Source organism: Thermothielavioides terrestris, chromosome 6, assembly GCF_000226115.1.
Source record: "Thermothielavioides terrestris NRRL 8126 chromosome 6, complete sequence".
Lineage (NCBI taxonomy): Eukaryota > Fungi > Ascomycota > Sordariomycetes > Sordariales > Chaetomiaceae > Thermothielavioides > Thermothielavioides terrestris.
In genome coordinates this window covers 3,088,512-3,115,423 of record NC_016462.1, presented here as the reverse complement: position 1 = coordinate 3,115,423, position 26,912 = coordinate 3,088,512, and the positions used below count along the sequence as shown (strand labels likewise).

At 58.8% G+C, this 26,912-nt stretch overlaps 10 protein-coding genes and 1 non-coding gene across 11 annotated transcripts; 4 read left to right on the top strand and 7 right to left on the bottom strand.

The window, feature by feature from the left end:
• The first annotated feature begins 1,479 nt into the window (after positions 1 to 1,479).
• Positions 1,480 to 3,175, top strand: THITE_2124745 (uncharacterized protein). Its single transcript, XM_003658155.1, has 3 exons — positions 1,480 to 1,848; positions 1,915 to 2,228; positions 2,308 to 3,175. Exons 1-3 carry the CDS (start codon positions 1,526 to 1,528, stop codon positions 2,952 to 2,954), a joined length of 1,284 nt encoding a protein of 427 aa, XP_003658203.1. The 5' UTR covers positions 1,480 to 1,525; the 3' UTR covers positions 2,955 to 3,175.
• A 215-nt stretch (positions 3,176 to 3,390) lies between these two features.
• On the bottom strand, positions 3,391 to 4,571 carry THITE_109555 (uncharacterized protein). The gene is made up of 2 exons (XM_003658154.1): positions 4,002 to 4,571; positions 3,391 to 3,927 (listed from the first exon to the last, which is right to left on the bottom strand). Exons 1-2 carry the CDS (start codon positions 4,353 to 4,355, stop codon positions 3,661 to 3,663), a joined length of 621 nt encoding a protein of 206 aa, XP_003658202.1. The 5' UTR covers positions 4,356 to 4,571; the 3' UTR covers positions 3,391 to 3,660.
• A 226-nt stretch (positions 4,572 to 4,797) lies between these two features.
• On the top strand, positions 4,798 to 6,048 carry THITE_2171724 (uncharacterized protein). Its single transcript, XM_003658153.1, has 2 exons — positions 4,798 to 4,912; positions 5,003 to 6,048. Exons 1-2 carry the CDS (start codon positions 4,844 to 4,846, stop codon positions 5,519 to 5,521), a joined length of 588 nt encoding a protein of 195 aa, XP_003658201.1. The 5' UTR covers positions 4,798 to 4,843; the 3' UTR covers positions 5,522 to 6,048.
• Positions 6,049 to 6,062: 14 nt separating this feature from the next.
• Positions 6,063 to 6,290, bottom strand: THITE_18100 (uncharacterized protein; the record flags this gene model as incomplete). The annotated part of the gene is made up of 1 exon (XM_003658152.1): positions 6,063 to 6,290. A coding segment is annotated over one exon (228 nt), but the record flags the coding sequence as incomplete, so codon positions are not given.
• Positions 6,291 to 6,603: 313 nt separating this feature from the next.
• THITE_2124736 (uncharacterized protein) lies at positions 6,604 to 10,790 on the top strand. The gene is made up of 4 exons (XM_003658151.1): positions 6,604 to 8,089; positions 8,146 to 8,503; positions 8,560 to 10,081; positions 10,187 to 10,790. The coding sequence occupies exons 1-4, from the start codon at positions 6,787 to 6,789 to the stop codon at positions 10,364 to 10,366; spliced, it is 3,363 nt and encodes a 1,120-aa protein (XP_003658199.1). The 5' UTR covers positions 6,604 to 6,786; the 3' UTR covers positions 10,367 to 10,790.
• A 932-nt stretch (positions 10,791 to 11,722) lies between these two features.
• Positions 11,723 to 12,601, bottom strand: THITE_2156906 (uncharacterized protein). Its single transcript, XM_003658150.1, has 2 exons — positions 12,275 to 12,601; positions 11,723 to 12,176 (listed from the first exon to the last, which is right to left on the bottom strand). Exons 1-2 carry the CDS (start codon positions 12,470 to 12,472, stop codon positions 12,117 to 12,119), a joined length of 258 nt encoding a protein of 85 aa, XP_003658198.1. The 5' UTR covers positions 12,473 to 12,601; the 3' UTR covers positions 11,723 to 12,116.
• An 842-nt stretch (positions 12,602 to 13,443) lies between these two features.
• Positions 13,444 to 17,620, bottom strand: THITE_2124731 (uncharacterized protein). Its single transcript, XM_003658149.1, has 3 exons — positions 14,666 to 17,620; positions 13,798 to 14,572; positions 13,444 to 13,565 (listed from the first exon to the last, which is right to left on the bottom strand). The coding sequence occupies exons 1-3, from the start codon at positions 17,560 to 17,562 to the stop codon at positions 13,536 to 13,538; spliced, it is 3,702 nt and encodes a 1,233-aa protein (XP_003658197.1). The 5' UTR covers positions 17,563 to 17,620; the 3' UTR covers positions 13,444 to 13,535.
• A 1,018-nt stretch (positions 17,621 to 18,638) lies between these two features.
• THITE_2124721 (uncharacterized protein) lies at positions 18,639 to 21,242 on the bottom strand. Its single transcript, XM_003658148.1, has 7 exons — positions 20,836 to 21,242; positions 20,616 to 20,656; positions 20,485 to 20,511; positions 20,344 to 20,419; positions 19,742 to 20,272; positions 19,255 to 19,678; positions 18,639 to 19,196 (listed from the first exon to the last, which is right to left on the bottom strand). The coding sequence occupies exons 1-7, from the start codon at positions 20,858 to 20,860 to the stop codon at positions 18,971 to 18,973; spliced, it is 1,350 nt and encodes a 449-aa protein (XP_003658196.1). The 5' UTR covers positions 20,861 to 21,242; the 3' UTR covers positions 18,639 to 18,970.
• Positions 21,243 to 21,538: 296 nt separating this feature from the next.
• Positions 21,539 to 23,656, bottom strand: THITE_2124720 (uncharacterized protein). The gene is made up of 3 exons (XM_003658147.1): positions 23,213 to 23,656; positions 22,908 to 23,117; positions 21,539 to 22,758 (listed from the first exon to the last, which is right to left on the bottom strand). Exons 1-3 carry the CDS (start codon positions 23,388 to 23,390, stop codon positions 21,650 to 21,652), a joined length of 1,497 nt encoding a protein of 498 aa, XP_003658195.1. The 5' UTR covers positions 23,391 to 23,656; the 3' UTR covers positions 21,539 to 21,649.
• Positions 23,657 to 23,856: 200 nt separating this feature from the next.
• On the bottom strand, positions 23,857 to 23,942 carry THITE_t147. Its single transcript has one exon. It is a non-coding gene; the product is annotated as a tRNA-Gly (tRNA).
• A 962-nt stretch (positions 23,943 to 24,904) lies between these two features.
• THITE_2133148 (uncharacterized protein) lies at positions 24,905 to 26,430 on the top strand (the record flags this gene model as incomplete). The annotated part of the gene is made up of 2 exons (XM_003658146.1): positions 24,905 to 25,362; positions 25,425 to 26,430. 2 exons carry the CDS (start codon positions 24,905 to 24,907, stop codon positions 26,428 to 26,430), a joined length of 1,464 nt encoding a protein of 487 aa, XP_003658194.1.
• Between the last annotated feature and the right edge of the window lie 482 nt (positions 26,431 to 26,912).

The following is a 26,912-nucleotide window of genomic DNA, read 5'->3' as shown; positions in this document are numbered from 1 at the left end:
CGCCCAAGCTCGTAGTACAGCCACAGGAGCTTTGCTTTTTCAGCAGCGCAGCCTGTTCAGCCATCCTGATAGCCTGATAGCTCGTATATGCTCATTTTCTTGCCCAATCACGTGTTTTTTTTTTCTTTTTTTTTGCTTTAAAGGTGAGGGTAATCGCCTAGTCAACTGAAGGACTGAAGATGGGCGTTTCCTCTTTTTTTTTTTTTTTTTTTTTTTTTTTTTTTTTTTTTTTTTTTTTTTTTTCCACAGGCTTAAAAGTGAAGAAGCATCGTGGCAGCACCTCCAAGGGCTTTACCTCGTTTCCTATGCTGCGTGCGCATAATCTACCCGATGGTGGTGATGGATGTCCATCCGCTTGCGTGGATCGAGTATCGCAGTCAGTCGTCGGGAGTAAGCTCGAGATATCCCCGTTCCCCTTTCACCCAACCCCTGGCCATCATCCATGCCTGGCCAACCAACTGCCACCCACCAGATCGATGGTCCGCACGACAGTCGCCTGGAGAGAGGGAGAGAGGCCGAGTACCTGGCTCGAAAGGAAACGACGCCACACTGTGTTCCCTGCATGAACACCAATCTGGCAGCAAGGTCTGAGCCTGTCTCGGCATTGGGTGTCAATGTGGTGACACCTTGGGTACTTGAACACTGTGACTGCAAATAGCAGAGTACTAATACTTGCGGACAGGGGAAGAGGACCAGGTGACTACATGATCTTGGCAACAATGACAGCCCTTTGCCAGAGAGACGGTGGATGGTATTGATGTTTGCTTCGCTTTAGTTCCATCTCATCAGATCTACGCCCGGGAGTTCTGGGCTGTCCACACCAAGTCAGGAAGGGAAAGGGCCCTGATGTGGCTGTGTGGCGGTCGCATGTCGGCGGCACTGAGAGACGCAGGTCGGCTCACTCCAACTTTTGTCGCAGCGACACTTTTGCCCACAGCATTTCATCGCAGCATCTGACCCAAACGACGAGAATTAGGATCGAAGGATGTCTTTGCTGCGGACATGCCTTCTTCAACATTTGAGAAGCTCGACCGAGCACATCAGTGCTCCCGCTTACAGCAAGCTGAACACCGGCGCTGTGCCAACGGTCGTCCTTTGTTGGTTGGCTCCATGTGGTCTGCTACTACGAAGACGTCTGACGAGGTTTGAGGCGCCTTCCCCGGAGGGTCTTGATACAGCCGGCTTTGCTAATGTTCTCAGTGTGAAGCAGATTCAGGCAGGGAGACTACCCAGATAGTGCCCGTTTGGCTCGACAACCCTGAGAACGACGCCTCGGTCTTCGACTTTGTGAAGAGAGCGGAACAGCACTTGGGCACTAGGGCGACGCTGCGAGACAACAGCAGCAAACACGTCCTCCCTTCTTCGGAACTGCGTCGAGACGCGACTCGGAAGCTTGTGGCGGGATACTACGAGTACCATAAGCAGCGTTCGGAGGGAAGGATCCAGGATATCGTCTCGAGGCTGAACCAAGAAAGTGGCTGCAACCGCAATTACTTGATCCATCAGACAAGCTACGGAGCGGAGCATGCTCTCGGAGACCTCGGCTGCCCAGGTGGCCGCGGACGACCGATCCCTCAGTCAAATTCCCGGCGGCTTAATCTCGCTCCCCCCTCACACTTCGGCTCAACCTCCGGAATGTCAAAGGAAAGCGTCAACTCCGAAAAGATGGGGCAATCGCAGCCGGCAAGCCCCTCAAGAACAGCAAGAAAATGGCGGCTTGGCGGATTGTGACACAGTGGAGACCGGGGTCTGGCTTCGTTGTCCTATCCGTGCTGGTGAGCCGGAGCGCTATGCCAACGTCCTCAAGCATTGCCCGGATACCTGGTACCGAGGGCTCTCCAATGTCAAGTAAGTGTTCAGACCAAACATCAATCTCACAGTGGAACTTGACTGACACCATGCCAATGCGCTCAGCGAACACCTCTGGCGCTATCACTCGTGGGACACGCGGTGCGAAAATTGCGGCAAAACCTTTCGGGGATCGACTCACAAGTCCATTGCCAAAGACAAGGCCTCGCACGACTGCCGACCCCAGGAGAAGGGAAAAGGGGGAGAGGAGACGAGCCTCACTTATATGTCGAAGGAGTTGCAAATGAAATGGAGAACCTGGAAAGAGACGCTGAAGAAGGGCCGATGCAAGAATAAAGAGAAGGAGTGCAGTGTTATTGTCAATCACTGGAAAGTTCTCTTCGAGCTCTTCAATCCTGGAAAGAAGGTACCTGATCCCGGTATGTCAAGATGCAGCGGCATTCCCATCTGGCAGTCGTCGGCTTCGACTCTCCAAGAGGCTAACACGCACCCGCTCAGTCGCGCTGCCACCCTCGGCGTGGGTTCCCAGTCGAAGGGGCCGCAAACCCTCAGCCAATACCGCAGCCTCACAGCCATCCCCAAGCAATCAGTCTCTGGGAAAGCGGCAAGCGAGGTCTTCCCCGTCCGAGAGGCGACCCGAGCGGGAGGTGGACTTCCACTTTCTCGAGCAGCAGCCGCCGGCGCAAAACGCCCGAGATGATGTTGGCTTTGAGACCGCGCCGGAGGACCCGACGAAGCCGCATTACTTCACTCAATACGACGCCACAACCCAAACCTCGGGCCTGGAAGACGGCCATCTGGATCCTCTCGCCAGCAGCATCCCCTTCTCCCCTTTCGGGCAACCGACCGGCCAGGCAGTCCCCACCGGCTTGTTGCCCACAACCATCACGTCCGCCACGGAGCCCGGCTCCATGGTGTTCTCGGATACTTCTGTCTACGCCCCCTTCTCCCGGCCGGTCACGCCCTCTTCTCACGTGGGCCCCACGCCGGCGGAGACGGCGAGGAGGTTGGGCAACGCGACATTGCGCGACAATTTCGAACCCTGGGACTACAGCCCGGAGGTGGACGAGGACGTGTTCGCGCTGATGTCGTGTTTTTTCTGTCGGCAGTCTCCTTGCATGTGTTATCCCCCCGAAGTCGATTGAGGCCTAGATCTAGCTAAGTAAGGGCGGCCATTGCGCCAAAGTTTATCGTCAGCGTTGGCAGCAACGTTCGTGTCCAAGTCAGTCCCAGACGATGGCGCTCATGGTGAAACGGATGAGGACTGGCAAGCCGCTCCAGCCAACGTGCGAGAGGAGGTCACGACTCCACAGGTAGGAGCACTGAGGCCGGCTTGAACGTGGTGTCGCGTTTGTCACGCCGGGAAGGTGTGTCGCGTAGTTAAGAAAAGCCCGGTCATGCGGGAACCTCCCGTTGACCTCTGATCACGCCCTTGGCTGGTCGGCCCCGACTTTCTTTGCCCAACTCCACACTTGCAAGTTTGTGCCTGAGCCTGCCGTCCGTCCACCCGTTGGTGTTGTCAATAGTTATCAGGCCGTCCATCCACCAGAGATACTGTGATGACGAGCCTGAGATAGGGATGGTGAATGAAGCGCAAACACATCGCACTGGCGCCGATTCCTGAAACCTTGAAGTCAAACTGCAATATCATACACGCTCGTGGGGCCAACCTCCCTGAGACGAGAACAGGCTTGGGCCCAATAACCTACTCTTTCCGCCATGACACTCCGCCCTGCCCCACGGCCAGAAAATGTCTGTCGCTCGCTGAACACACCGATTTAGTAAAACACACAGCACTGGGGTGAAGAAACATCGTCATGTGCCTCGCGTGAAACACTCCCCTGGGCGGTGCTAGCTCCCAAGCTCGGCGTCGGACAGGCTAAGATCGACGCCAATCTCCTCTGTCAGCAGGTCGCTCAGGGTAGTACCGTCCCTGAGGTATACCCAGTCGCCCGTGGCCGTGTCCTGCTTCTCGTGCTGCCCCTCGCCGAGGATGACGTAGTCGTAGCGCTTGGGGCCTGACTTGGGCGACGACAGCCATATCTGCTTGTTGGGAGGCTGCTTGTTGATGACGTACGTGCCGACGTCGGGGCCGAGGGAGAGGGTCAGGACGCCCGACTGGTGCCTGTTAATGAAGTCCAATGGAAGGAAAGGGAAGGGAAGGGGAGATAGGAACTGTGGCTGGCGCATACCGAGAACTCGACGTCGACGTCCTCCCGCTCATCCTGCAGCTCCTCTAGGCGAGTGAGTAACTTGTCCATGTACGCATCCGCAAGCGCGTGGTACTCGGCGTCGGTAATACTAGCGGCCGTCCTGGTGACCTGGGGAGTCTCGACGTCCTTCGGCGGCTTGCCATCGGGCGTGATGCCCCTGAGGTCGGAGCTGCTGGATATGAAACGACGAGCTGCAGGAGCCTGGGCGTTTGACGGAGCAGACAAGAAGACTGGCGCCGCAGAAATTCTGGGGAGGGCAGCGCGGGCGATGCTGGCGGTTTGCAGGCTGCGGCAGGCGACCTGCGCCAGTCGAGAAACACTTGACCGCGCCATGATTGGATTTGGACTCGAGCTGTTGGAGCGGGAAATTGACGGCCGAATCAAGGCTATCGGAAAACGTCCAATCAACGGCGCCACGCCAGTCATACTCGTCTGACAGAGAAGTGCTCGGTGAATGAAAGAATGGTTTGGATCCCCAGGCTGTTTGCTGCCTCGTTCGAGATCGGAACCGACGCGGGGGAGTTTGATGCAGGTCCAGCTGCTGGAGCTTGGATCGCACGATCGAGCAACCACTCGACCGCAGCAATTGCCGGCAGGCAAGACCGACCCCGGTCAAGATCAGCCAATCAGATATCACAGAGACGTAAAGCACGAGCCAAATCGTTCACTGACGACCACCATCCATGGCCAAGCACCAAGCCATGGAGCGCCGCACGTCATGGCTCCCGCTAACCCGCTAACCAAGCGAATGCGAGTTCGACCATTCCACGGCGACGAGACCATGAAGTTATAGTGCCGCCGAGCTCCCCAAATTCCCAACCATGATCAACGCATTCCTGGTCTTCAACGGCCAAGGCCAACCGCGGCTCACCAAATTCTACACCCAACTGGTCTGTTCCCCTCCGTGGTCCTTGACCTCCGCTTTCATCTCTCTACCAATCCTCCCACAAACCGCTAACGCCCCAAACCCGCCGAAACAGGACACCTCCATCCAACAACGCCTCATCTCCGAGATCTTCACGCTCGTCTCCAACCGCCCGGCCGGGTCCTGCAACTTCCTGCCGCTGCCCCCGCTCCTGGCGGCGTCGTCAACGAGCAGCACGTCCTCGTCGGCGCAGGAGCAGAACGACGTGCCGTCGCTCGTGACGTACCGCAGCTACGCGACGCTGTACTTCATCATCATCTCGACGGCGACCGAGTCGCCGCTGGCGCTGATTGACCTGATTCAGGTGTACGTGGAGGCGCTGGACCGGCTGTTCGAGAACGTGTGCGAGCTGGACCTCATCTTCAACTTCGAGACCCTGCACGCCACGCTCGGCGAGATGATCGTCGGCGGCGTCGTCGTCGAGACCAACATGGACCGCATCGTCGCCGGCGTGCGGGCGCAGGGCACCGTCGCGAAGCGGCCGGTGAACGAGGGCCGCTCGGGAGGCGGGTTGGGCGCGGGGCTCGGCGCGGGGCTGGGCATGGGGGGCATGGTCTGGCCATCAGGGAGGTGATATTGACGGGTAAAAGGTGGGTTAGAACACTGGGTGGAATTACAGACGGCCGTGGGTTGGGCAGACAAACGCCAACGCGTGAGAAGCAGCAAGCCGGCCGAGGTCGCAAAAAGCGGAGAGCCACTGGCATTCTACATTCATGTCCATGGGCTAAGCAACCATGCGCTCGTGGCCGGGTATCCAACGCCAAACTCCAGGTGGTGGTGGGACAGGTATGATACATGGAAGGGTGAGAGTGGACAGGCACACTCCAGGCAGCGCAATGCCCCGGTCACTGCCTGCCGGACTGGGGCTTATCCTTCAGCTTCCTCGACTCCTCGGTGAAGACACCGAAGAAGCCCCAAAATCTCTCGCGCACCTGAATCGAGAATCAGCCGCGAGCTCGCAAAGGAAGACGGGAAATAGGGCGGCCCTACCGAGTCAAATGGCGTCGGCACGTCCTTCCAATCCATGAAGAGCACCATGTATGATACCGCAACTGAGAGCAAGGGTCAGTAAGGACCCGGAGTATATTGGGGACGAAGAAAGGCGTCGAACATGTTACTGTGAACAGCTGCGCCAGCCTCACGAATTTATCCCAGCGCGGCCTGGCCGAGGCGAGCTTCAGCCTCCGCTTGTACTTCTTCTCGAACCGCAACTGCTGCTGCGGACTCATGGTCCCCATGTCGGGTGGCCACACTTTCTTGAGCTTGTATTTGTAATTCACAGCCGCCTCATTGAGCTGCGGCTTTGCAGCCTGGGCAAGCCGCCGCACGAGGGTGGGCAACATGATGGATGTGGGCTCGGGCTCAAGCTGAGTGACGAGTCGCGAGGTGAGTCGAGTCGGGGGAGTCGTGAGAAAAGTCGACTTGGCAGTGATCCCGGCCTGAGTGTGATGATTCGACCAACCAGGGTAACCTGGAAGTTAAAGAAGATATCCGTACCGCGCCACCCTTGTACGCTACCTGAGGTACCTTCGCGGGCTGTAATTACAGTACAATTACAGTCAGGTAAAGCCGTGAGTGTGTAACGTTAGTAACCCCACTTCAACCACCCCCTGCAACAGCCCGGACAACCCCGCGTTGCCCCTCCAAAACCTTAGCGGGCAGCACCCGGTGGGCAGCGGAGTCATTCAAAATTTCCCGGGTCCCGACTGACTCAAGAACCGAGCCACGCGACAAACGGGCCCGGTTTATTTTTGAAGGTGTGCCTGGCGCTCCGGGAGCCAGCTTCGCTCACTCAGCCAAACTACCGTGAACTCATTACCTGCGCCGTTCCTGCCCAGCATGGCCGACACAGCGCTGCCCAAGGCCATGGCCGACCTGGCCGTGTCCAAGACGAAGGAGCTCAAGGGCACCGAGAAGCGCGACAGCCTGGTCGAGATCGAGAAGAAGTACCAGGCCAAGTGGCAGCAGGACCGCGTGTTCGAGGTCGACGCCCCGTCCATCGCCGAGTACCCGCTGGGCTCCATCAGCGCCGACGAGCTGCGCCAGAAGTTCCCCAAGTTCTTCGGCACCATTGCCTACCCCTACATGAACGGCCGCCTGCACGCCGGCCATGCCTTCAGCTTCAGCAAGATCGAGTTCTACACCGGCTTCTCCCGGATGCAGGGCAAGCGCTGCCTGTTCCCGCTCGGCTACCACTGCACCGGCCTGCCCATCAAGGCCTCCGCCGACAAGCTCGTCAAGGAGGTCGAGATGTTCGGCCAGAACTTTGAGCGCTACAAGGAAGAGGAGGACGCCGAGGAGCTTGCCGCTGCCGTGCCGGCGCAGAAGGGGGCAAAGGAGGACCTGACCAAGTTCAGCGCTCAGAAGGGCAAGGCCGCCGCGAAGACGGTCAAGGCGAAGTACCAGTGGCAGATTCTGCACTCCATCGGCATTCCGCTGGAGGAGATCCATCTCTTTGCCGACCCGCAATACTGGCTGAAGTACTTCCCCCCGGAGTGCAAGAAGGACCTGACAAATTTCGGAGCCCGCATTGACTGGCGGCGCCAGTTCGTGACGACCGACGCGAACCCCTACTACGACGCCTTCGTGCGGTGGCAGATGAACCGCCTCAAGGAGCTGGACAAGATCAAGTTCGGCAAGCGCTATACCATCTACTCCATCAAGGACGGCCAGCCTTGCATGGACCACGACCGGAGCGAAGGTGAGGGCGTCCTCCCGCAGGAATACACCGCCCTGAAGCTCAAGGTCCTCGAGTGGGCCCCCAAGGCCGCCGAGGCGATCAAGGGCAAGATCCCCGAGGATGCCTCCGTCTATCTGTGCCCTGCGACCCTTAGACCCGAGACCATGTACGGCCAGGTGTGCTGCTTCGTTGGTCCCGCCCTCCGCTACGGCGTCTTCAAGGCGTCTGAGAAGGAGTACTTTGTCATCACTAAGAGGGCGGCCAGGAATATGGCTTACCAGGGCATCTTCGAGAAAGACGGTGTCCCCGAGAAGGCTGTTGATATCCAGGGGTCTGACCTTATCGGAACCCTTGTGCATGCGCCGCTCAGCTTCCATCCCCAGGTCCGCGTGCTCCCAATGGAGACCGTCCTGGCCACCAAGGGTACCGGTGTTGTGACGTCTGTGCCCTCTGACTCTCCTGGTAAGCCACTCCATCGACCAGGCTGAAATGGACGTTGGGCGGCTGACTTTCAGTAGACGACTACGCAATGGTGACAGAGCTCGCCAAGAAGCCCGAGTATTACGGGATCAAGAAGGAGTGGGCTGAGCTGGAGATCATCCCCATCATCCAGACACCGACGTCCGACCTGCTGGCTCCTCACCTCGTCAAGAAGCTGAAAATTGCCTCCCCGAAGGACGCGAAGCAGCTCCAGGAGGCCAAGGAGCTCGCCTACAAGGAGGGTTTCTACCAGGGTGTCATGAAGGTGGGCGACTTCAAGGGCGAGAAGGTCGAAGTTGCGAAGCCCAAGGTCAGGGAGCAGCTCATCAAGCGCGGGGAGGCTTTTGCCTACGCGGAACCCGAGAACAAGGTCGTGTCGAGGTCCGGCGATGAATGGTGCGTTCGTGATGTTCATCTGCTATGACCTGGATGGAGCTAACCAGCCGTTACAGCACTGTCGCGCTTCTTGACCAATGGTACCTGGATTACGGCGAGGAGAGCTGGCGCCACATCGCCCTTGAATACGTCGAGAACAAGGACGGCAAAGGCCTGGAGACCTACTCCCCCGACACCCGGCACGCTTTCAAGGGCGTCCTCGACTGGCTGAGGCAATGGGCCTGCGCGCGGACGTACGGCCTGGGCTCCAAGCTTCCCTGGGATCCCACCTTCCTCGTGGAAAGCCTGAGCGATTCGACCATCTACATGGCCTACTATACCCTGGTCCCGTGGCTGCACACGGATCTGTTTGGCCGGGAGAGGGGCAAGGGCAACATTGCGCCCGAGCAGATGATTGACGAGGTCTGGGACTACGTCTTCTGCCGGACACAGCTGTCGGACGAGCTCATCTCCAAGTCCGGCATCCCCAGAGAGACCTTGGAGGGCATGAGGAGGGACTTTGAGTACTTCTACCCTCTCGATGTCCGGGTCAGCGGGAAGGACCTGATTCCCAACCACCTGACCTTCTGGCTGTACAACCACATCGCTCTCTTCCCCCGCGAGTACTGGCCTCGCTCGGTCCGCGCCAACGGGCATCTCCAGCTGAACGGCGAGAAGATGAGCAAATCGACCGGTAACTTCATGACGCTGGACGACGTTGTGAGGAAATACGGCGCCGATGCCGCCCGCGTGGCCCTTGCGGACGCCGGTGACGGAATCTCGGATTCCAACTTTGTCGAGGACGTGGCCGACAACACCATCCTGAGGTTCTACACCAACAAGGAGTGGATCGAGGAGACAGTCAAGGACGAGAAGCTCAGGACGGGCCCTCTCAACGACTTCCAGGACGCTCTCTTCGACAACGAGATGAACGCGCTTGTACACGAGGCCAGGAAGCACTACGAAGACACCTCGTACAAGCTTGCGCTGAAGGCCGCGCACTACGACTTCCTGAACGCTCGCGACACCTACAGAGAAGCTTGCAACGCTGCAGGCATTCCGCTCCACAGGGACCTCGTCTTCAAGTACATCAGGCTCCAGGCTCTCGTCCTCACACCCATCGCTCCCCACTGGGCCGAGTACGTCTGGCTGGAGATCCTCGGCGAGAAGAAATCCATCCACTTCGCCCTCTGGCCCGAGGTGCCCGCCGCGGACCCGGCGCTGACGGCCGCGCGCGAGTACGTGCGGCAGACGTCGTCCAGCATCAACTCGGCCGAGGCGGCGCAGCTCAAGAAGATGGCCAAGGGCCGCCAGAGCGACTTCGACCCCAAGAAGCCCAAGAAGCTGACCGTCTTCATGACCGAGGCCTTCCCGGCCTGGCAGGCCAAGTACGTCGAGCTGCTCAACGAGGCCTGGGACCCGGCCGCCAACGCCCAGCGGATCGACGACAAGGAGCTCAACGGCCGCATCGCCAAGATGGGCGAGATGAAGAAGGCCATGCCCTTCGTCCAGGCGCTCAAGAAGAGGCTGCGCGACGGCGAGCCCGCCCAGGCCGTCCTCGAGCGCAAGCTCGCGTTCGACGAGAAGAAGACGCTGCTGGTATGCCCGTTTTCTTTCTTTCTCTTTTTCTCCCTCACCTAGCTACTCGCCTCCAAGCCGATTGGTTTTGTTTTGTGATGAATAGCTAATCTAACAAACGTGCAGGCGATGGTCCCAGGCCTGAAGCGCACCGCCGGCCTCGAGAGCGTGCAGATCCTCGTCGTCGAGGAGGGCAGCAAGACGGCGCGCGACCTGACCGACGGCGGCGCCGAGGTCGACGTCAAGGCCCCCGTGGCCGAGTCGGCCCTGCCGGGGCAGCCGAGCTTCTTCTTCGAGAACGTCTAAAATTAGAACTGGGCCCGGTGTTGATATCTGTGTTGGTGGCCCGCTCTCCTGTGGGGGAACTGTTTTCTGCAAAGGCATTTTCTCTGTCTTCCAGGTTTCTACCTGATCTACCTATCTATCTGTCTGGAAGCCTTTGCGTGCGGGGATACAGGCCGTGGTCGATGTTGCCGAGACAAGAAAGACAAGAGAAAAGCGGAGCGCACAATGCAATAGACTTCATTGCGAGATCATGGTTTGCAAAGGGCCTTGTCATATTTGGAACTCTGTGGTAGTGCGCTGGCAGGTCTGGTGGGATGCCCCTGGCTAACTTGGGCGGTGGGTGGGCGGTCGGACCAGAGATGACGTCGCGCTGAGGTCACTGAGGTCACGGCTCCCCTATCGATCTGTGCAATGCCGTGCCTCAGATGAAGCCTGAACGACCAGAACGGAAGCACGCTGAGTCCAAACATGCATGCCGGGCAGGCGAGGTATCCAGATTGAGAGGTCGGTGCATGGGCCTTACTCAAGTGATTATACCACGATGAACTCAGATGGCTTCAACAGGTCTGCGGGGACGATCGCACGGTGAGTTATGACGGTGATGGTTATCCCCAAGCAACCAACTGATCCTGGGGCCGAGCTTTTATTGCCAACACACGCTCGCCACCCGCAAATGTCCTACCTTCCCAAGGAACTTCACGTTACTTCCTCAGTTATCCCTCTCACTTCCACAACAACTCAAGCAGAGCCCAGTCCAGACCAACCCAGCTCGCAATAGCAGCACCTAAATATGAAAATGCGTTTTTCAGAGTTCCTCTCGGCCTTCGCGTGTCTCGCAGGGTTCGCAGCAGCCCAAACCACAGGCGCAGCCGGCTCGCCGAGCATCGTCACGATAATAACCATCACCGGACCGACGCCGACGCCGACCAGCGCTCCCACTACGTCGTGTATGTTTTCTTCCACTCATGTCTTTCTACACCCACTCTCACTCGATTCGTCTCCTATTCAAACAAGTCAAGCCCATTCACCGCTTCCTCTATTCCCCATCCCAAGCCCTTTCACCCCTTCCTGCAGTCTCCCCCCACCTCTTTCCCCCCTCCCAGACTCGATCATAAAAACGAGCTGGAAAAAAGTAGAAGAAACGCACAAAGCCTGACGAGAAACAACGCTAACGACGTCAACAAACAGCCACCCCGACCTTGCCCTCGCCATCGCCGAGCGCCGTCACCACCGGAGGCGCCCACGCGGTGGGCGTGCAGGCGCCGCTGGTGGCACTGGCCGTTGTTGGGGGGCTGGGCATGGTGCTACTTTGAGTTTTTGAGGCCTGCCGCTGATCAGAGGGAGGAGCTCGGCGCTGCCCGAGCGGGGACGCGGAGCGGGCAGCGAGGCTGGGAGTGATTGCGTTGAAGGGAGGAAGGGGCGCAGGGGAATGCGGTGTTGGTGGTCGTTGTCGATGCACCATCGGCGTGCGGTGGTGTAGTAATCGGGTTGGTTAATAAGGGCGATATTTTGTCATCGTCTTGGGAGGAGTTGTGTACCGATTCTTGAACACATCCGCTGTCGTGACCGGTGAGGTTCGGATGACGTGATCAAAGTCTCATCGGCGAGTCCATGTTCCAGTTGCCAACTGGGTGAACTGTGTCGATGATTGATAGCTGCATTGTGTGACGGAGGCAAGCGCCCAACCAGGAGCATCGGCCATTTAAGCCCATCCCCATCTGAGCCCGTCCCCCATCATCCGCAGTAGGAGTCGATGGTCGAAGTCGATCATTTAAGCAGCAACAGCAACCTGCGCGCTGCCAGGATTCTCTGGCGGCTTTGGCAGATTCTCCTGAAGCCGCAACAGTTAGCGATACTGTTTCCCCATTCCGGCGCGCTCTCGGACCGCGATTAAGAGCGAGCGATGCTCTCCGGATCGACGCAACTCACCACGTCGTAGATAACCCGAATCATCAAGCTACAGCTCGGACACACGCCGATGTCCTGGCCGTCCAGCAGGTCGCAGAGCGCGATCTCGAAGCGGTCGCCGCACGGGCACGGGTAGTGGTAGATTTGGAGCGTCTCGTCGAAGGTCATGTCCTCGATCTCGATCTCGTCGTAGATGGCGATGTGCTCGTCGTCGGCCATGGCGATTTCTTCTGGAATTTAGCCGCGCAACTGGATGTTTAAGTGATTTCTGGTCCTTTGCACGGGCGTAGAAGGCGTATGTTCTCGCGGTGGTGGTGGGCTCAACAGCTCAGCCAAGCTTTGGTTCTTTGCCAGTCTTTGGCAGTCAAAAAAATAAGGTAGGCTTTGGAGGGGCAAATCCACGCCTTTGGTCCCACATTTTCTCGTCCGATGTAATTTACTGACTAATACAATTACTGAGTACTGACATCCGTACGCGGTACGGAATATTTACCTTCGGTTCTTACATTACACGGTTAGCCCCACCATCACCGTGTCATTCCGTTCCGACACTCACTCACTCACCCATTCGCAGAGACTCGACGCAGAAGGGTACATGCACAGGGGCATGTCCCTTGCAATCCACTCGTAAACCCCCTCGCTCCCAGCAGCACCTGTCTCCATCGTCTATCACAAGGAGGGAAGATGACCACATAAGAAGTTTATTAGGTTAGGAACGACTAAACGGATGGATGCCACACATCCAGAGAGACAACCACACAGCAACAGCAGCAACCGAACGCTGCCCCGAGTCCACGACCGGTTGATGCAACCCAAGAAGAATTCGCTTCAGCAGAATCGGGGGGGAGATCGATAAAAGGGCGGCTTAATCGAAGCAACCAGCTAAACGCTTGAAAACAAAGGAAACGGGAAAAGTAAGGACAAGACAGGAGGAAGAGAGGGCAGATCCAAGGGTTGATGGTGTAGGGAAAAAAAGAGAAAAAGAGAGAGAAAGGTATCACTCATCATCACAGCCCAGCAGCAATCACAGCCACAACCGCACCCGCAACCACAACCTAGCCAACCAACCACTCTCGCGCAAGGCTCTAACTCCCTCATCACCTCCCCTCCTCCACTCCAACAGTAAACATAACCCTCCCGCTACCCTGCTTGCTCCACCGGTCCCCCAACGACCCGCCGCATTGCCACTAGCTCAGAGATATTCCATGGAGGGGCAACTGGAAATCACGTCTGGAGGGCAGCAACGTCCGTCGCGAGCAGACAGACAGACCTCGTTTGTGACCTAAGACTGGCTGGCCAGGTAGTTCGCCGCCTGCATCCAAGAAAGTCAGCCTTCACCCAGCACCAGCATAAAGTAGCACCAGCATCAAGTAGACACCAGCATCAATTAGCAGCATCAAGTAGACACCAGCATCAATTAGCAGCATCAAGTAGACACCAACTTCAAGTAGGCAACAACATCAAGTAGACACCAACATCAGGTAACACCAACATCAAGTAGCACCAGCATGAGTAACAGCATCAGTATCAAGACCGGTACTCACCCTCTCGAGGTTATAATCATACTTCTCGAGCGCGGCCAGCGCATCCTTGCGCGCGTAGCCCATGCCCGTGAGGTTCTTCAGGAGCGGGTCGTCGTGCTCGCCGTCCTCGGTCAGCGCCCTGCCCGGCGCGGGTCTTGCAGCCTGCTGTTGCTGTTCTTGTTGCTTCTGCTGGTTCTGCTGTTGCTGGTCCTCGGGCTGGCCGTCGCCGCCGGCTAGTGTGTGCGACGACGCGGTCGGGGTGGCGGCGGATTCGAGGCCGGCGAAAAGCGCGTCCCAGTCGTGGGACTCGGCTGCTGCCTGGGCGGCGGACGGTTTGGCGTTGGCGGCGCTGGCGCTGCCCGCCTGGTGCCCGGCGGCCGAGGGCGAGGAGAGCGACGCCGCGCCGGCGGTGCTGCCCGCCGCTGAGGCCGTCGATAGCGAGGCGAAGTCGAAGCTGCTCTCTGTGCCGAAAACCGGGCCCGAGTCGCTCTTGGGTTGGCTCGGCGGCGGGCTGCTGTCGAAGACGGGATTGAAGTCGTCCAGGCCGGAGCGCGAGATGTTAGCGAAGTCGTCATCGGCCGAACCCTCTTTGGCATCTTCGAGCCCTTCAAAATCGTCGTCGAGGTCGTCAAATGCGCCCTTGGTGGCGGTGGCTGCGGTTGTTGGTCGGCTAGCTGAGCTAGCGGCGGCGGCGGGCTGGGACCCGGCAGCTGCGCCGAAGATGTCGTCGACGTTGGAACTACTGAGATTGCTGAGCCCGGTGGTAGAAGCAGTAGTAGTAGGAACGGGATTCTCGCTGCGGTGGAGTTAAATTCTGACACTAGACACGACTTGACAACTGGGAAACACTGGATGAACATAATATCATAGCCGCAAACATCAATCGTACCTCGAGGCAGGCTCAGCGGCCGCAGCCGACGCCGCAGCGGCACCCGTATCAGGCGCGGACTTGGACACGTTCGGCGAGGCCGACCTGGACTGGGCCTCCTCAGCTGGCTTTGATGGCGGGGAAGCCGGAGCAAAGTCGTCATCAAACCCACCCCGCTCGCTCTCTGAGTCCGATTCATCATCGCGTTCCAGCTCGGAAATGGGTGGAAACTCGGTGTTGAAGGTTGAGAAGGCCTTCGCCGTGTCAGCGCTCGAACTGGTCGCGGCCCTGGCCTGCTTGAAGCTGGCAAACGCCGACTCGAAGTCCTCCTTCGCCTTGTCCTGATCTACCACAAAGGAACTAGGCGCGTTGGTGCCCGTCGCGGGGGTCTTGCTCGGCTCTTCCGCGATCGGCGCGAAGGCACTGGGGGCGGCCTTGGTCTCCGAAGCGGGTGAGGCAGCCCTCGCCGCCTCCGATCCGGACCCCGATGCAAAACTCTGGCCCGTCCGCGCAGGCTCCATGGGAGAGGCGGACGACTGCGCATCCTGATTCGCCTCGGTCTGGCTAAGAGGCGGCGAGACCTGGCGCGAGGTGCTCAGAGACTCGGCAGCATCCCCAAACTGGGGGAAGTTGTTGGTGCTCCGCCCAGCAGCCTCTGCCGGGGCCGACTCGGCCAGGTGAGCAGGCTGACGGTTGAGGTTGGGGCTGGCCGAGCCAGGCGTGGCAAACGAGCCGACACTGCCCGTCGACGTGCCGGTATTTTGCTTGAAGACAGCCGCAGCGGCCGGCGCAGGCGGCGTGCCGGTCTGGCTGCCCGGCCCGACGGGGCCGGGGCCGAACACGTCGTCAAACGTCTTATCGGTGAACGACCTGATCGGAGGGGAGAACGTCGCGGCGATATCGGTGCTGCCAGTCCGCCTGAAGAAAGGGTTATTAGCACTCGCGGTCGACAGGGCGGGACTCGCGACCTGGGCGTGCCCCTGCGAGCTGCTGGCGCTGATCTGGCGGGCCAGCTCCTCGTTGCTCCTGGCGAGGTCTTCAGCCTCCGCCTTGAGCTTGTCCCGCTCGGCCTCGTTGGTGGCCAGCTGCTTCTTATTAATCGCAACGAGGCCCTTCTGCTGGCGAGCCTCCGACTTCAGCTTCTCAATCTGCGGCTTCAGCTGGGCAATCTCAGCATTCACCGTCTTGATCTTCTCCTTAAGGTTCGCATTCTCTTGCTGGTCGGCCTGCAACGCCGTGAGGATCTGGCGATGTTGGTTCTGCAGTTCCTGGTAGCTCGCATCGATCATGGCGAACTCCGCCTGTAGCTTCTTCGTCTCGTTCTTGGAGGTCGTGAGCTGCGTCTCCAGCGAGCGTACATCTTGCGCCTCCTTCTCATACATGGCGCGAAGCTGGGCAAGACGCTGCTCAAAGTTCTTCTTCTGGATGCTCGCCTGGCTCAGCTCGTTCTGCGTAGCCGTGCGCTGGGCCTGCACGTCTTGCACCTGCTTCGTGAGGGAGCCGATCTGGTTGGACAAGTTCGCGAGCTCAGTAGTCTCGTTGTTGAGATTCTTGCTCACCTCCGGCTCGGTATCGCCCAGGAGGTCGTCCTCCGCAGCAGCAGCCTTAGCCGGGGCCGAGGTATTAGAGCCGCCGGTCACCTGCGCAGTGAGGCCTCGCCCGAAGGAGGAAGAAGGGACGAAAGGCTTGAAGGCCGACGCGGAAGGAGAAGGCCTGGAAGGCGAAGACGGCGCTGCCGGGCTGACACTAGTCGCAAAGGGGTCTCCGCCCGCAGATCCGCCCGTGCCGACGGCGACCTGGGCCGGTGCGGGCGGGTGCACATCGTCCAAGCCAAACAGGTCATCCAGCGCAGACGGCTTCGGTTGCGGCCGCGGGGAAGGTTCGAAAGCTGCAGCGAGAGGCGCCGTTGTCGGACGGCCCGGTTGTGCGCGCATGCTCGGCGGCACGAGATTAGGGGGTAGAGTGGCAGGTAGCGCGACCGAGCCGTCCCGTTTGCTTCTCTGTTGCCTGATGAGATACATGGCAACGGCGAACTCGTCCCTCGACAGACGGCCCTCCGAGTGGATATCCGCGAGGTCCCAGATCTGCGCAAGAATATCCTCCGAGAGGTTGGACTGGCTAAAGAAGGGAACTGCTTCTTCACCCGTAATGAAGCCCTTCTTGGCCTTGTCCAGCTCATCAAAGAGTTGGTCGAACCTTGCCTTGTCTGCCGCCGTAATCAGCCAGTCTCCAGTCGTCTGCGCTCCTACCGGCGGACGACCAAGGGGGCTGCCTGTCCGCATCTGCGGCAGAGGCCCTTGCCCAGTAAGCTGCCTAGGGACAGCCGACATGGGCGGTGACGTGGCGGCTGTTGGCGACTGCTGCCTAGGGATACCGGCACCACCGACCGGAGCGCGGCGAGTAGCAGCCTCGTAGAGGGCAGCTGGGAGGATGGAGGGGAGGCCACGCAACGCTCCCGTCTTCATGGAAGTGAGCAGGTGCATGGCAATGACGAACTCTGTCAGCGCCAGGGCGCCGCGCTGTTCCGTGTCGACAAGCATCCAGATCCGACCAAGTATTTCGTTCGGCAGGCCTGATTTCTCAAAGATCTGCTTCGCAGCCTCGCCGGGCAGCATGCCGTTCTGGAGGGGTTGGCGCTCGAACAGCCCGGCGTACTGCGCCACCTTCTCCGGCAGCAGGGGTGGGATCCGGATCGGGCCGGAAGCACCAGTCCCTTGGGCTTGCAGCGCCGGCGGCGCAGGTGGTGCGGGAGTTGGTGTGAAGCCATCGAACCTGGGGAGCGGTCCTTGTTGAAGGGCCAGCTCGGCTGTCGGTTCGCGGCCGGCCTGCGCATGCCCGATAAGCCGCAGGACGAGGCCGAAGCCAGCAGGTGTGAGGAAGCCCCGGTTCTCCTTGTCCGCAATCTGCCATATCTGCATCCCCCAGCCAAAAAGCGCTTGTCAGTTATGCCGCGGCTCCTTGACCGAGGTTCAGCGCCAGACTAACCTCGCCCAGGATTCTCGAATCTAATCTCGTCTTCTCGAAGAACTTGACAGCCACCTCGCCCGTGACGACACCCACATTATCGCTATCGGCCTGTCGAAACAGCTGTCCGTATACCCGCTTCTCCTCGGCGGTGAGGTTGAGGTTCGGCGCCCCTGGCAAAAGAATTCCACTTGGTTAGCCGCTGGTCGAATCATCCTCATCCCCACCATGAAGCCACTGCAAGTCCGCAAGAGAGCCGCAAAACATTCCCCCCCTCGAAAGACAAACCAAACAAAACATACCCGCATCGACCAATGCTTCGGAAGCCATGGCGGTCGCAAGTTGCACGGTGCCGAGGAAGATCGATCAGAATGGCAGGCAGAAACTCGCTCGTGGCCGTTGCGTTGCAGCTATGGATTGGATCAAAGGACAGAATCGCTGCTCTGCTCGTGCTCGGAAAACGCGGCGGGTAGGTAGGTAGGTAGTTGATCAGCGAAACCACCAGCTCCCAGCGGCAACGACAAAAACAACACACAATCGGCAACCAGAGGGAGAGAGGTAACAGTCATGCGCTACGGAACGGACCGAACGAACGCATGCGCCTCCATCCAGGGTCGCAAAGTTGAGGTGGATCAAAGATAGAAAGAAAAAAAGTTGGGAGGGGTGGGAATCAAGCGGCTGTCGTCAAGCGTCAAGCGAAGGCGCCGAGAAGCTCGTGTGAAGAAAGGCTGGGATTGCGATGACTCCAGCACTCCTTCACGGAAACTAAAACGATCACTGAGGTTGAGCGAACGAGGGCGCCAGCCAAACAGCGGGCGGGAAACTCTGCATGTGGGCTCGTGGGCTGGTGGTCTCGCGCTTGGCGCTTACCTGCTCGCTGATTGGGTGTCAGGGGTCCAACCAAGGCACTCAGTTGCACAGGAGCTTTTCAGACATGCAGCGAACTGCGACTCAGCAATGCAAACCAAAGGTTCATTGGGCCCCAATTCGCTCGAGGTTGAGCTTCACAGGATTTCCAGTTGCTTGAGGCAGGCAGCAAGGCATACGCAATATGTAAAACCTGGAAAGAAGAGTCAAGCTCTGCACTCCCCATTCGAAAATAGACCAAGCTGAAGCTCTGGCGCCGCAACTGAGAAGCGAGGAATCTGTACGGATGCTGGTTGCACTCGTGATTAAAATTGACTACACGTTCCGTCTAACTAGGAAGATCACCAAGCCCACAGTTTGCCAAGAACACACAAATCTGTTGAGGGCCATTGCCAACGGAGGGCGGGTGACAAAAGTGGTAATAGAAGGGCTGAAGTGTTGGGATCAGCACCCCACGTTGCGCCGTCTTCCGCACCAGGCTGCTACAAGGCCAGCCTAGTACTCGGCCTCAGCCTCCTCGTCCTCCATCGAGTCGGCACCAACTTCCTCGTAGTCGCGCTCCAGAGCAGCAAGATCCTCGCGAGCCTCGGAGAACTCGCCTTCCTCCATACCCTCGCCGACGTACCAGTGCACAAAAGCACGCTTTGAGTACATGAGGTCAAACTTGGACGACAGAGCCTCCCAGGCTTTGGCAATGGCGGTCGTGTTCGAGAGCATGCAGCTGCATTGAGTTAAGTCATAAGCAGTCTGAGATGAGGACGGTCCGGACGGGGACTTACACAGCGCGGTTGACCTTGGCCAGGTCGCCATTTGGCACCTGGTGGGGGGGCTGGTAGCAGATACCGAGCTTGAAGCCGGTCGGGCACCAGTCGACAAACTGGATGGTGCGCTTCGTCTTGAGCGAGGCCACGGCGGCGTGGGCGTCGTTCGGCACGACGTCACCACGGTACAACAGGCAGGTGGCCATGTACTTGCCGTGACGGGGATCGCACTTGACCATCTGGTTGTTGGGCTCAAAGCACGACATGGTCATCTCATGAACCGAGTTGGCCTCGTGGGCAGCCTTGGCGGCCGAGATCACGGGCGCGTAGGCGACGAGCGGGAAGTGGATACGCGGGTACGGGACCAAGTTGGTCTGGAACTCGTTAAGATCGACGTTCAGTGAGCCGTCGAAACGGAGCGACGCGGTAATCGAGGAGACAACTGAGAAGAGCGCAAAGTCAGCTTCACATCAACGATGCTGAACAAGATTCCGAAAAGCCCTACCCTGAGCGATCAGGCGGTTGAGGTTCTCGTAGTTGGGGCGCTCGAGACCCAGGTTGCGGCGGCAGATGTCATAGATGGCCTCGTTGTCGACCATGAAGGAGCAGTCGGCGTGCTCAAGGGTGGTGTGCGTGGTGAGAATCGAGTTGTACGGCTCGACGACCGAGGTGGCTGTCTGGGGAGCCGGGTAGACGCAGAACTCGAGCTTGCTCTTCTTGCCGTATTCCGTCGAGAGGCGCTCCATGAGCAGCGCACCGAAACCAGAACCAGTACCACCGCCAAAGGAGTGGAAGACCAGGAAGCCCTGGAGACCGCTGCAGTTGTCGGCGACGCGCCGAATCTTGTCCATGACCTGGTCGATCAGCTCCTTGCCGACCGTGTAGTGGCCACGGGCGTAGTTGTTCGACGCATCCTCCTTGCCAGTGATCATGTGCTCGGGGTGGAAGAGGCCGCGGTAGGCGCCGGTCCGGACCTCGTCGACAACGTTGGGCTCAAGATCGCAGTAGATCGTCCGCGGAACAAATTTGCCGTTGCCTGTGGAGATGTCGGTGAGCTGAGTCCAAGCATCATAAGGGAAGGGACTGTAGCTAGCGAGTTATGCATACCAGTCTCGGAGAAGAAGGTGCTGAAGCCTTGGTCGGGTTCAGCGGCCTTGCGTTCCTCGGTGAGGTAGCCATCGGGCTGAAGTAGCGGTCAGTAAGCAAGTAAGCACCAGAGAGAGGCCAACAGCAACAGCAGGCGCGTACCTGAATGCCGTGCTCAAGGCAGTAAAGCTAGATGAAGCAGGTCAGCATTATAATAACAGCGACGAGCAACAGCGGTGTGGTTGAGTTCACCGCTCGCCGAGGAGCATGCGACACCGCGCAGCAAAGCATACCTCCCAGCACGAGTTGGCGATTTGGCAGCCGGCCTGGCCGACTGTACACAAACAATGTCAGCATATTCATGAAACATATGATGGAGGTAAAATCGAAGCCAAGTGCCCAGTCACAGGTGTGCATGGCAGCAGACCCAAGCTCCAAGCAGACAGTCGATGTCTCGCTGCGAGCTCAAGAAACAGGAGAGAAGGCTGCGGGAGCGAAAAACCTTGGACGAACCGTTCAGACTGATAATCTCGCGCATTGTGATGGATAGGACGACAACGGTTGCAAACTGGTAACCGACAAAGCGAGCAGACGGAGAAAAGGTGTGATTTTCAGTCTCAAAGCTGACTCGCAGAAGAGATGGAAAATGAAGGTTCGGAGGGAACCTGAAAGGTTGGCTTTGGGTGAGCGCTGGTGGGGAAATTTGATTGTTGACAGTAGCGTTGCCAAATCAGGCAAGAGCACTCCGCTGCACGCGCTTCCATCCGGTCAGTCGTGCTGTCTGTGCAATGCAGCGCGGTGCTCAGGTGCTCGCGTCAGCATTTGATCTGTGCGGCTGCTGGTTCCTTGCTGGGTCCCTTGCCTTTCCCCCCTAGCGCCACAGTACCCGAGCAACTGGCACTGTTGATATGGAACTTGCCAGTTCGCAGTCAAGAAAAGTGCTCGAGCACCGAAAATGCAAGCTCGAGAGTGCAGCCAGTATCTTCCGTTTTTTCTTGCTCCTTCCCTCCCTGACAATCCTACTGTGTAGGCACGGTGCTTTAACAAGAACGTGTGGAGCGCCTCGGGACAAAAAGAAAGGGGGCTGCGAGTTTGGCCGGGGTTGATTTGTCAATCTCAATAATAAGAATCCAAGAGCGTGTGGGGGACTCGAGAGAGACACGGCTGAGTGCAGCAGCTCGAGAAAAAAAATCCGGGATACGGGAGAACTCGCCGTGTCTTTGATCAAGAATGTTGACCGTTCCTTGGATATCAACCAAGCAATTCATTGACAAAAACAGGCCTTCGACATGTTTCAAATCGCGATCGGGCCAACCCGACGGACACGCTAGCCGCTAAGAAACGGCCGCTGTGCGTTCCGTGCCTGTTCCGAGCTGTACGCATCCAGCTTGACGGCCACCAGGCAGCACTCGACCACCGCCTTGCCGGTTCTGCTGCCCTGAATCCTCAAGCGCCACTGGCCTGTCCGAACAATCCAGTCCTCCGTCGTGCCGCTCTGCCCGTCCACCCTTCTCCGCTTCCTGGACACAAAGGTGGTGTCGCCCACCGACATGTGCGTGCCAAACAAGAACTCGTCCTCCCCAACAGCGGGGGCCCACGGCCTGCCATCCAGCACGATACTCGCCTCCGGGTCCAGCACGGCCTTGACCAGGTCCTCGCTAAGCGGCGTCGACCCGGGTGTAGGCGACGCGGTGGTGACGCCGGCCTGCGCCACCGCGAAGCCCACCGGCTGCTGAGTCCGCGCCGGCAGATTCAGCTTGGTCGCGATCACCTCGAGCATCTTGGCGACGCGGGTCCGCGTCTCGCCAAAGAACTCGGCCCGCGCGTTCACCGAGCCGTCCGCGCCGGGCGCGAACCCGGCCGGGAAGCGCAGGCGCGTGCTCTCGTCGCCGATCTCCAGCACGAGCTCGTAGGCGCGCTCGTCGACGTACGGCCGCGCGTAGTTGACCCAGCCGGCAAACGGGTCGGCCGCGGTCGGCTCGCTGGCCACGGAGATGCCGCTCTTGAGGATGTCGCGCAGGCGCAGCACGATCTCGTCGCGGCCGCGGGCGAGGTTGAAGGACACGGCGTGGGGGATTAGGCGCTGCTCGAGGCCCTTGAAGTTGAAGTAGCGACAGTCGCGCAGCAGCTCGGCGCGGTGGGCCTCGCTGCGGATGGCGACGGGGTAGCCGCGCAGCAGGTGCAGCAGCTCGGCGAAGGTGCTGGCGCTGCGGCCGGGCACGGACGGCGGGACGATGGAGGGCGGCCGCAGCAGGCCCTCGCGGTCGAGCCCCGGGAAGAGGTCGTCCGGGCGGGTGAAGAAGGCGGCGAAGCCGAGGGTGAAGTAGTTGGGCGTGTTGCCCGGCGAGGCGAACACGTCGCGCGGCACGCGGAATTCCTGGCCGCCGACGGTGGTGAAGATGGATTCCTCGTACAGCTGCGACACGAGCTTGGGGACTGCGGGATCGGCGGGGTGGAAAAGGGATGGTTAGACAGGAATTGGAGGCAGCAACGGTGGACAATGGCAAACAAAAGGACGAAAGCGAGGTAGCAGGAAATACGGACGGGGTGAGGTTGGGGGATGGGAGCAGGCACGTAGGTCTCACGATGGTAGAACTGAGCATCAGCGAACAGGCGCACAAAGTGCGTCGCGTCGCGCGGCTGGATATGGTATCCCTGGAGGTGCAGGGAGATGTCCCTGAATGTGACCGGGTCGCGATCGATATACAAGGTGCGGATGGCATTGCTGATGTCCAGGCCATTGTCTTCTGCCTGTTTTATCTGGCACTTGAAGTACTGCGAGAAGTACGAGGGCGCTGCGAGACGTCAGCTACGGTTCTGGTTCTGAGGGCCGGCAGGCACTGCACAGCGACGACAACACCCTGCCTGCGGAGTGAGATGGCACACACACCATCGGACGAGATTGACGCGCCGGACAGTTTGAACAGCTCGGAGCCGATCTGGATTGGGAAAACGCGCTCGTGCGGGAGGATGTTGGGGATCTCGTTGATCTTTTTCGGGTCCGGGTCCAAAGCCCGGCGCTCATCGAGGGCCGAGTTGGCCGTGCCTGCATTGAGGTCGCTGGCCATTTTCCCATGGCAATCGCAATGGCATCCAACGCCAATCGCACGCCAGAAGAAAAGGTCAGAGTTGAAGCTTTCGCCTTTTGCTCATTCTTGGCTACGAGACAAAAGAGAAGCGGTGGCTACTCCGGGCCGCGAAGGTATTTCCTCCCAACCCCCCGACATTGGCCATCAATGAGCGGAAACATTCACGGTGGTGAGCTTGCAGCAAAGTGCAGGCACAGGCGGCAGGCAACATGAAACCGCAGCTGGCGGCTCGGGTTGGCGGCCAGGCCTCACGCTCTGGCAGCTGGCCGGCTCCCAGGTCAGCGCTCGGACCAGATCTGGACCCTGGTCACTCTTCCTCTCCCCTGTGGTGTCTCCATCGCGTAACAAGGAGCCCTGAGGGTCGGCACTCCCGTTTCCGTCTCCGCCAACATGCTGAAGCTTCAGTGGCTCGAGAACGGGCGAAAAAAGAGCAAGCGACGCCTGTTGCGCGATCCGAGATTCGAACTCGGGTCCCTCGCTACTCCAAGAGCAGATGGGAAGCGAGAATTCTAACCACTGAACTAACCGCGCGCGATGTTGGTGTTCTGTCAGCAGTGAAGCTTTTGCGGCTCTTCAGCGAGAGGAGCAGAACACTGCGAGGTTCCCTTTCTGGTGGGCGACATCATGGGTGCAAACGCAAACAATGGGATCGCTAATGAGTATTCGGCACCAACCCGCACACTGCGGTAATAACACGAGCCTTATGTTAAGGAAACGAAGCGAAGCCTCCTTCCCCGCTTCCTCTGTCTACACAGTACACATCCACAAGGCATCGTCATTGAAGCTTTGCTTCAATTAGACAAAGCACTTCCCCATGCTGTCGACGGCCGGACGGCGGCATCGGGCGCTCCCCGAGAGCCGCTGCTTGTCCCGACAACGCGGAACCGGCCGTCGCCCACCCAGCAACGTTGCAGCTGCTGATTGGCAGGAGAAGTTGGAGGTGGATGGTGTTGGGAGTTGGGGGGGAAGCAGCTCTTGCATTCGACAGGGAGGACGGAGCATGCTCTCCCCGCACGCCACTGGCACACCCACACCACAGCATTGCAAACTCCACCACGGTTTCTCGGTGAATCATCAGGCCGCGGCCTTGCAAGCAGCCTTGTTCTCCTGCACTGAGGCCAAGTGCAGATAACAGCCGCTCATGACTGGACGATGCGACAGCCCGCCGGCCGGCTGCCTCGGCCGTGGGGGAGCACAAGGCTGTTGTTGGATGTCCGACTCATAATCTTGCGCGAGTCAAACTGCACAGTTGAGCTCGCTTTGCGTGATGGATGCCCGGTCCAAAACAGTTAATTGGGGCTGGCAGCAGCCCATCCCGACGATGTGGCTGTTTCATCGAGTCTTCTCGCCGGACCCCATAGCTTCTTCCCAGCCCAGCTCTCCCACACTTTCAGTGCCTCTCTGAATCTCCACCTACCTCTCCAGGTCTCTGTTGACCTAGACATCACCGATTCAACAACCTTGGGTGCAACTAGACAGATCAATCCCCACTCATGTCTCCTCCTGGCAAAGACGCAGACGCGGCTGCCGTTGAAGGCCTGCTCCGGAACTTGGCCGCTGCGCCCTCGGTCCAACGCCTCAGCGCCGTTGCCCTCAACAACGCCATCTTGAGAGAAGAAAATGACAAGCTGTCAAAGGAGAACTCTGCTGCGGCGGATATGATTCATCGTGTCCAGACCCAGCTTAACTCGGCGAAGGCCGAGCTTAGCAAGAAGGCCGACGAACTTGAAAAGGTCAAAGAGGAGAAAGCTGCTCTAGCCAGGAAATTGGCAGAAGTCAAAGACCAGCTCGTACAAAGCGAGATGAATATCAAAGACCTGAAGGCTAGTTTCGACACAAAGCAGCGCTCCCTCGAGGAGCGGGCGAACGACGCAGAGGGAGAGCTGCTGAGACTGAACAAGCTCAGCGTCGAGTTGAGACCGGTCGACGAAGCCACGACGAAAAAAGAAATGTGAGCACTCTCGTCATAGCTCTATGCGTTCGACCGAGAGGCTGACGACAGACGTAAAACAGAAGTGAATGTCTTAAAGCGGTGTCATCTGCAGCTTGCAAGCTGGCAGGCGATTATTTCGGGGTCGACCTGCCGAAGGAGATTCTCGAAAACCGCCCAGTCTGGTTACGGATCATGAAGCACAACTCCAACAGCGCCAACATCCCTCTGCCTCTGTCCAACTCGCATTGTGGCAGGCAGATGCGGGCCGCTCTTCTCATCTCCGTTCTGGGATACGAACTACACAAGCATATTTTTCAGCCCACGTACCTGGTCAAGGATGTTGGCCTCAACAAAGTTCTCAGGACGCTTGCCGAAAAGGAACCGGATCTGGAATCCCACCTCAGGTCGGTCCTCCTGGCCGCCAGCGAGAAGGCTCGAGAATCGGACGAGCAGGTCTACGAGGTAGCCACCAACAGCATTCTAGACCTCGTTTCCCCAGCGGTTCCCGAGGTCAGACGCGAGGCCTTCCAAGAAGCCCTGCAGCAACTCTGCGCGACGGCCTTTGAAAAATGGCAGGTCATCCAGGCGCTCGAAGACCACGTGGTCCCCGAGTTTGGGGACAACAGACTGTCGGAGCCAAAGGGCGAGTGGATCCCGTGGGCCTTCAAGACTCAATCTGCGCAGCAGCGAGCCAACGGCACCGCGTCTGCCCAGGAACAGGCGACGAAGAACACAACGGCTGTGGCGCCGCAGGCCCAGCCGGACACCGCCGCCGACCTGCTCGACGGCATCGCCGTCTGGCCCGCCTTTTACAACCTCTCCTCCGGAGACGACGAGACGCTGGCCAAGGGCATCATCCTGCCGCCGTCGCTTCTGAAAGCGGCGAAGGCAGAGGAGCAGGCCACCGCGTCGACGCCCCGGTCGCCGTCCTCCCAGCTCCGGAGGGACCTGAGGGACCAGGAGAGGAGCTCCAATTCCAGGCGGCGGAGACAGTCTTTGGTGTCTGGGATTGGCCAGGCCGATGCAGGGAAGCAGACGGGTTCTTTTTTATCCAATGGGTCAAGCGCTGGCCTAAATGGCGCTTGATGGGGAGGGGGAAGACAGGCGCCGATTTGTATGGGAGGAGGAAGTGGCAGATTGAATGAGAAATGGGACATGGCCAGATTGGTTGTTGGGGTCTTGTGATTATTAGGTCATGATTCACGAACACTCCTCGTTATGATTCTGGTGGCTGTCTAGCCAGCTCCTGATCAGGTATGAATTATGACTAGCTACTGGATGTCGCAACAACACCAGCGGGAACTCCAAGATTCCAGACTTAGCAGGAAGCTTTCTGAAAAGAGCGAAGACTCGAGAATGCTGGTAGCATTTATTAACGGCCCAAGAAGACTTCAAGCGGATGCGGGACACAGAATACGAGGAAGAGCCGCATCAAGGCGGCAACGAGCATCGCAATACGAAGCCGTTGACCAGCATTTGAATTCTGGTCGCCCATTTTATAAGGAATGTACTTCGTCCAGCTAATACGCCCGTTCCAAGCACGCAGTTGAAGAGCACCGATCAATCAC

Excerpts from the sequence above, each read along its gene's own strand:
- THITE_2124721 (XM_003658148.1), bottom strand. The coding sequence starts at position 20,860 with ATGCGCGAGATTATCAGTCTGAACG. Across the intron at positions 20,420-20,484 it reads GCCTTGAGCACGGCATTCAG|CCCGATGGCTACCTCACCGA; the intron begins GTACGCGCCTGC and ends CCGCTACTTCAG. Across the intron at positions 20,273-20,343 it reads CACCTTCTTCTCCGAGACTG|GCAACGGCAAATTTGTTCCG; the intron begins GTATGCATAACT and ends ACATCTCCACAG.
- THITE_109555 (XM_003658154.1), bottom strand. The coding sequence starts at position 4,355 with ATGGCGCGGTCAAGTGTTTCTCGACTGGCGCAGGTCGCCTGCCGCAGC. Across the intron at positions 3,928-4,001 it reads ACGTCGACGTCGAGTTCTCG|TCGGGCGTCCTGACCCTCTC; the intron begins GTATGCGCCAGC and ends AACAGGCACCAG.
- THITE_2124720 (XM_003658147.1), bottom strand. The coding sequence starts at position 23,390 with ATGGCCAGCGACCTCAATGCAGGCACGGCCAACTCGGCCCTCGATGAG. Across the intron at positions 23,118-23,212 it reads CGCGTCAATCTCGTCCGATG|CGCCCTCGTACTTCTCGCAG; the intron begins GTGTGTGTGCCA and ends GACGTCTCGCAG. Across the intron at positions 22,759-22,907 it reads TGATGCTCAGTTCTACCATC|TCCCCAAGCTCGTGTCGCAG; the intron begins GTGAGACCTACG and ends CCGATCCCGCAG.
- THITE_2124736 (XM_003658151.1), top strand. The coding sequence starts at position 6,787 with ATGGCCGACACAGCGCTGCCCAAGGCCATGGCCGACCTGGCCGTGTCC. Across the intron at positions 8,090-8,145 it reads TGTGCCCTCTGACTCTCCTG|ACGACTACGCAATGGTGACA; the intron begins GTAAGCCACTCC and ends GACTTTCAGTAG. Across the intron at positions 8,504-8,559 it reads TCGAGGTCCGGCGATGAATG|CACTGTCGCGCTTCTTGACC; the intron begins GTGCGTTCGTGA and ends CAGCCGTTACAG.
- THITE_2124731 (XM_003658149.1), bottom strand. The coding sequence starts at position 17,562 with ATGCAGATATGGCAGATTGCGGACAAGGAGAACCGGGGCTTCCTCACA. Across the intron at positions 14,573-14,665 it reads GCCGCTGAGCCTGCCTCGAG|CGAGAATCCCGTTCCTACTA; the intron begins GTACGATTGATG and ends ACTCCACCGCAG. Across the intron at positions 13,566-13,797 it reads ATGATTATAACCTCGAGAGG|GCGGCGAACTACCTGGCCAG; the intron begins GTGAGTACCGGT and ends TCTTGGATGCAG.
- THITE_2156906 (XM_003658150.1), bottom strand. The coding sequence starts at position 12,472 with ATGGCCGACGACGAGCACATCGCCATCTACGACGAGATCGAGATCGAG. Across the intron at positions 12,177-12,274 it reads TTCGGGTTATCTACGACGTG|GAGAATCTGCCAAAGCCGCC; the intron begins GTGAGTTGCGTC and ends TTGCGGCTTCAG.
- THITE_2124745 (XM_003658155.1), top strand. The coding sequence starts at position 1,526 with ATGCTCTCGGAGACCTCGGCTGCCCAGGTGGCCGCGGACGACCGATCC. Across the intron at positions 1,849-1,914 it reads CGAGGGCTCTCCAATGTCAA|CGAACACCTCTGGCGCTATC; the intron begins GTAAGTGTTCAG and ends CAATGCGCTCAG. Across the intron at positions 2,229-2,307 it reads AAAGAAGGTACCTGATCCCG|TCGCGCTGCCACCCTCGGCG; the intron begins GTATGTCAAGAT and ends GCACCCGCTCAG.
- THITE_2171724 (XM_003658153.1), top strand. The coding sequence starts at position 4,844 with ATGATCAACGCATTCCTGGTCTTCAACGGCCAAGGCCAACCGCGGCTC. Across the intron at positions 4,913-5,002 it reads CCAAATTCTACACCCAACTG|GACACCTCCATCCAACAACG; the intron begins GTCTGTTCCCCT and ends CCGCCGAAACAG.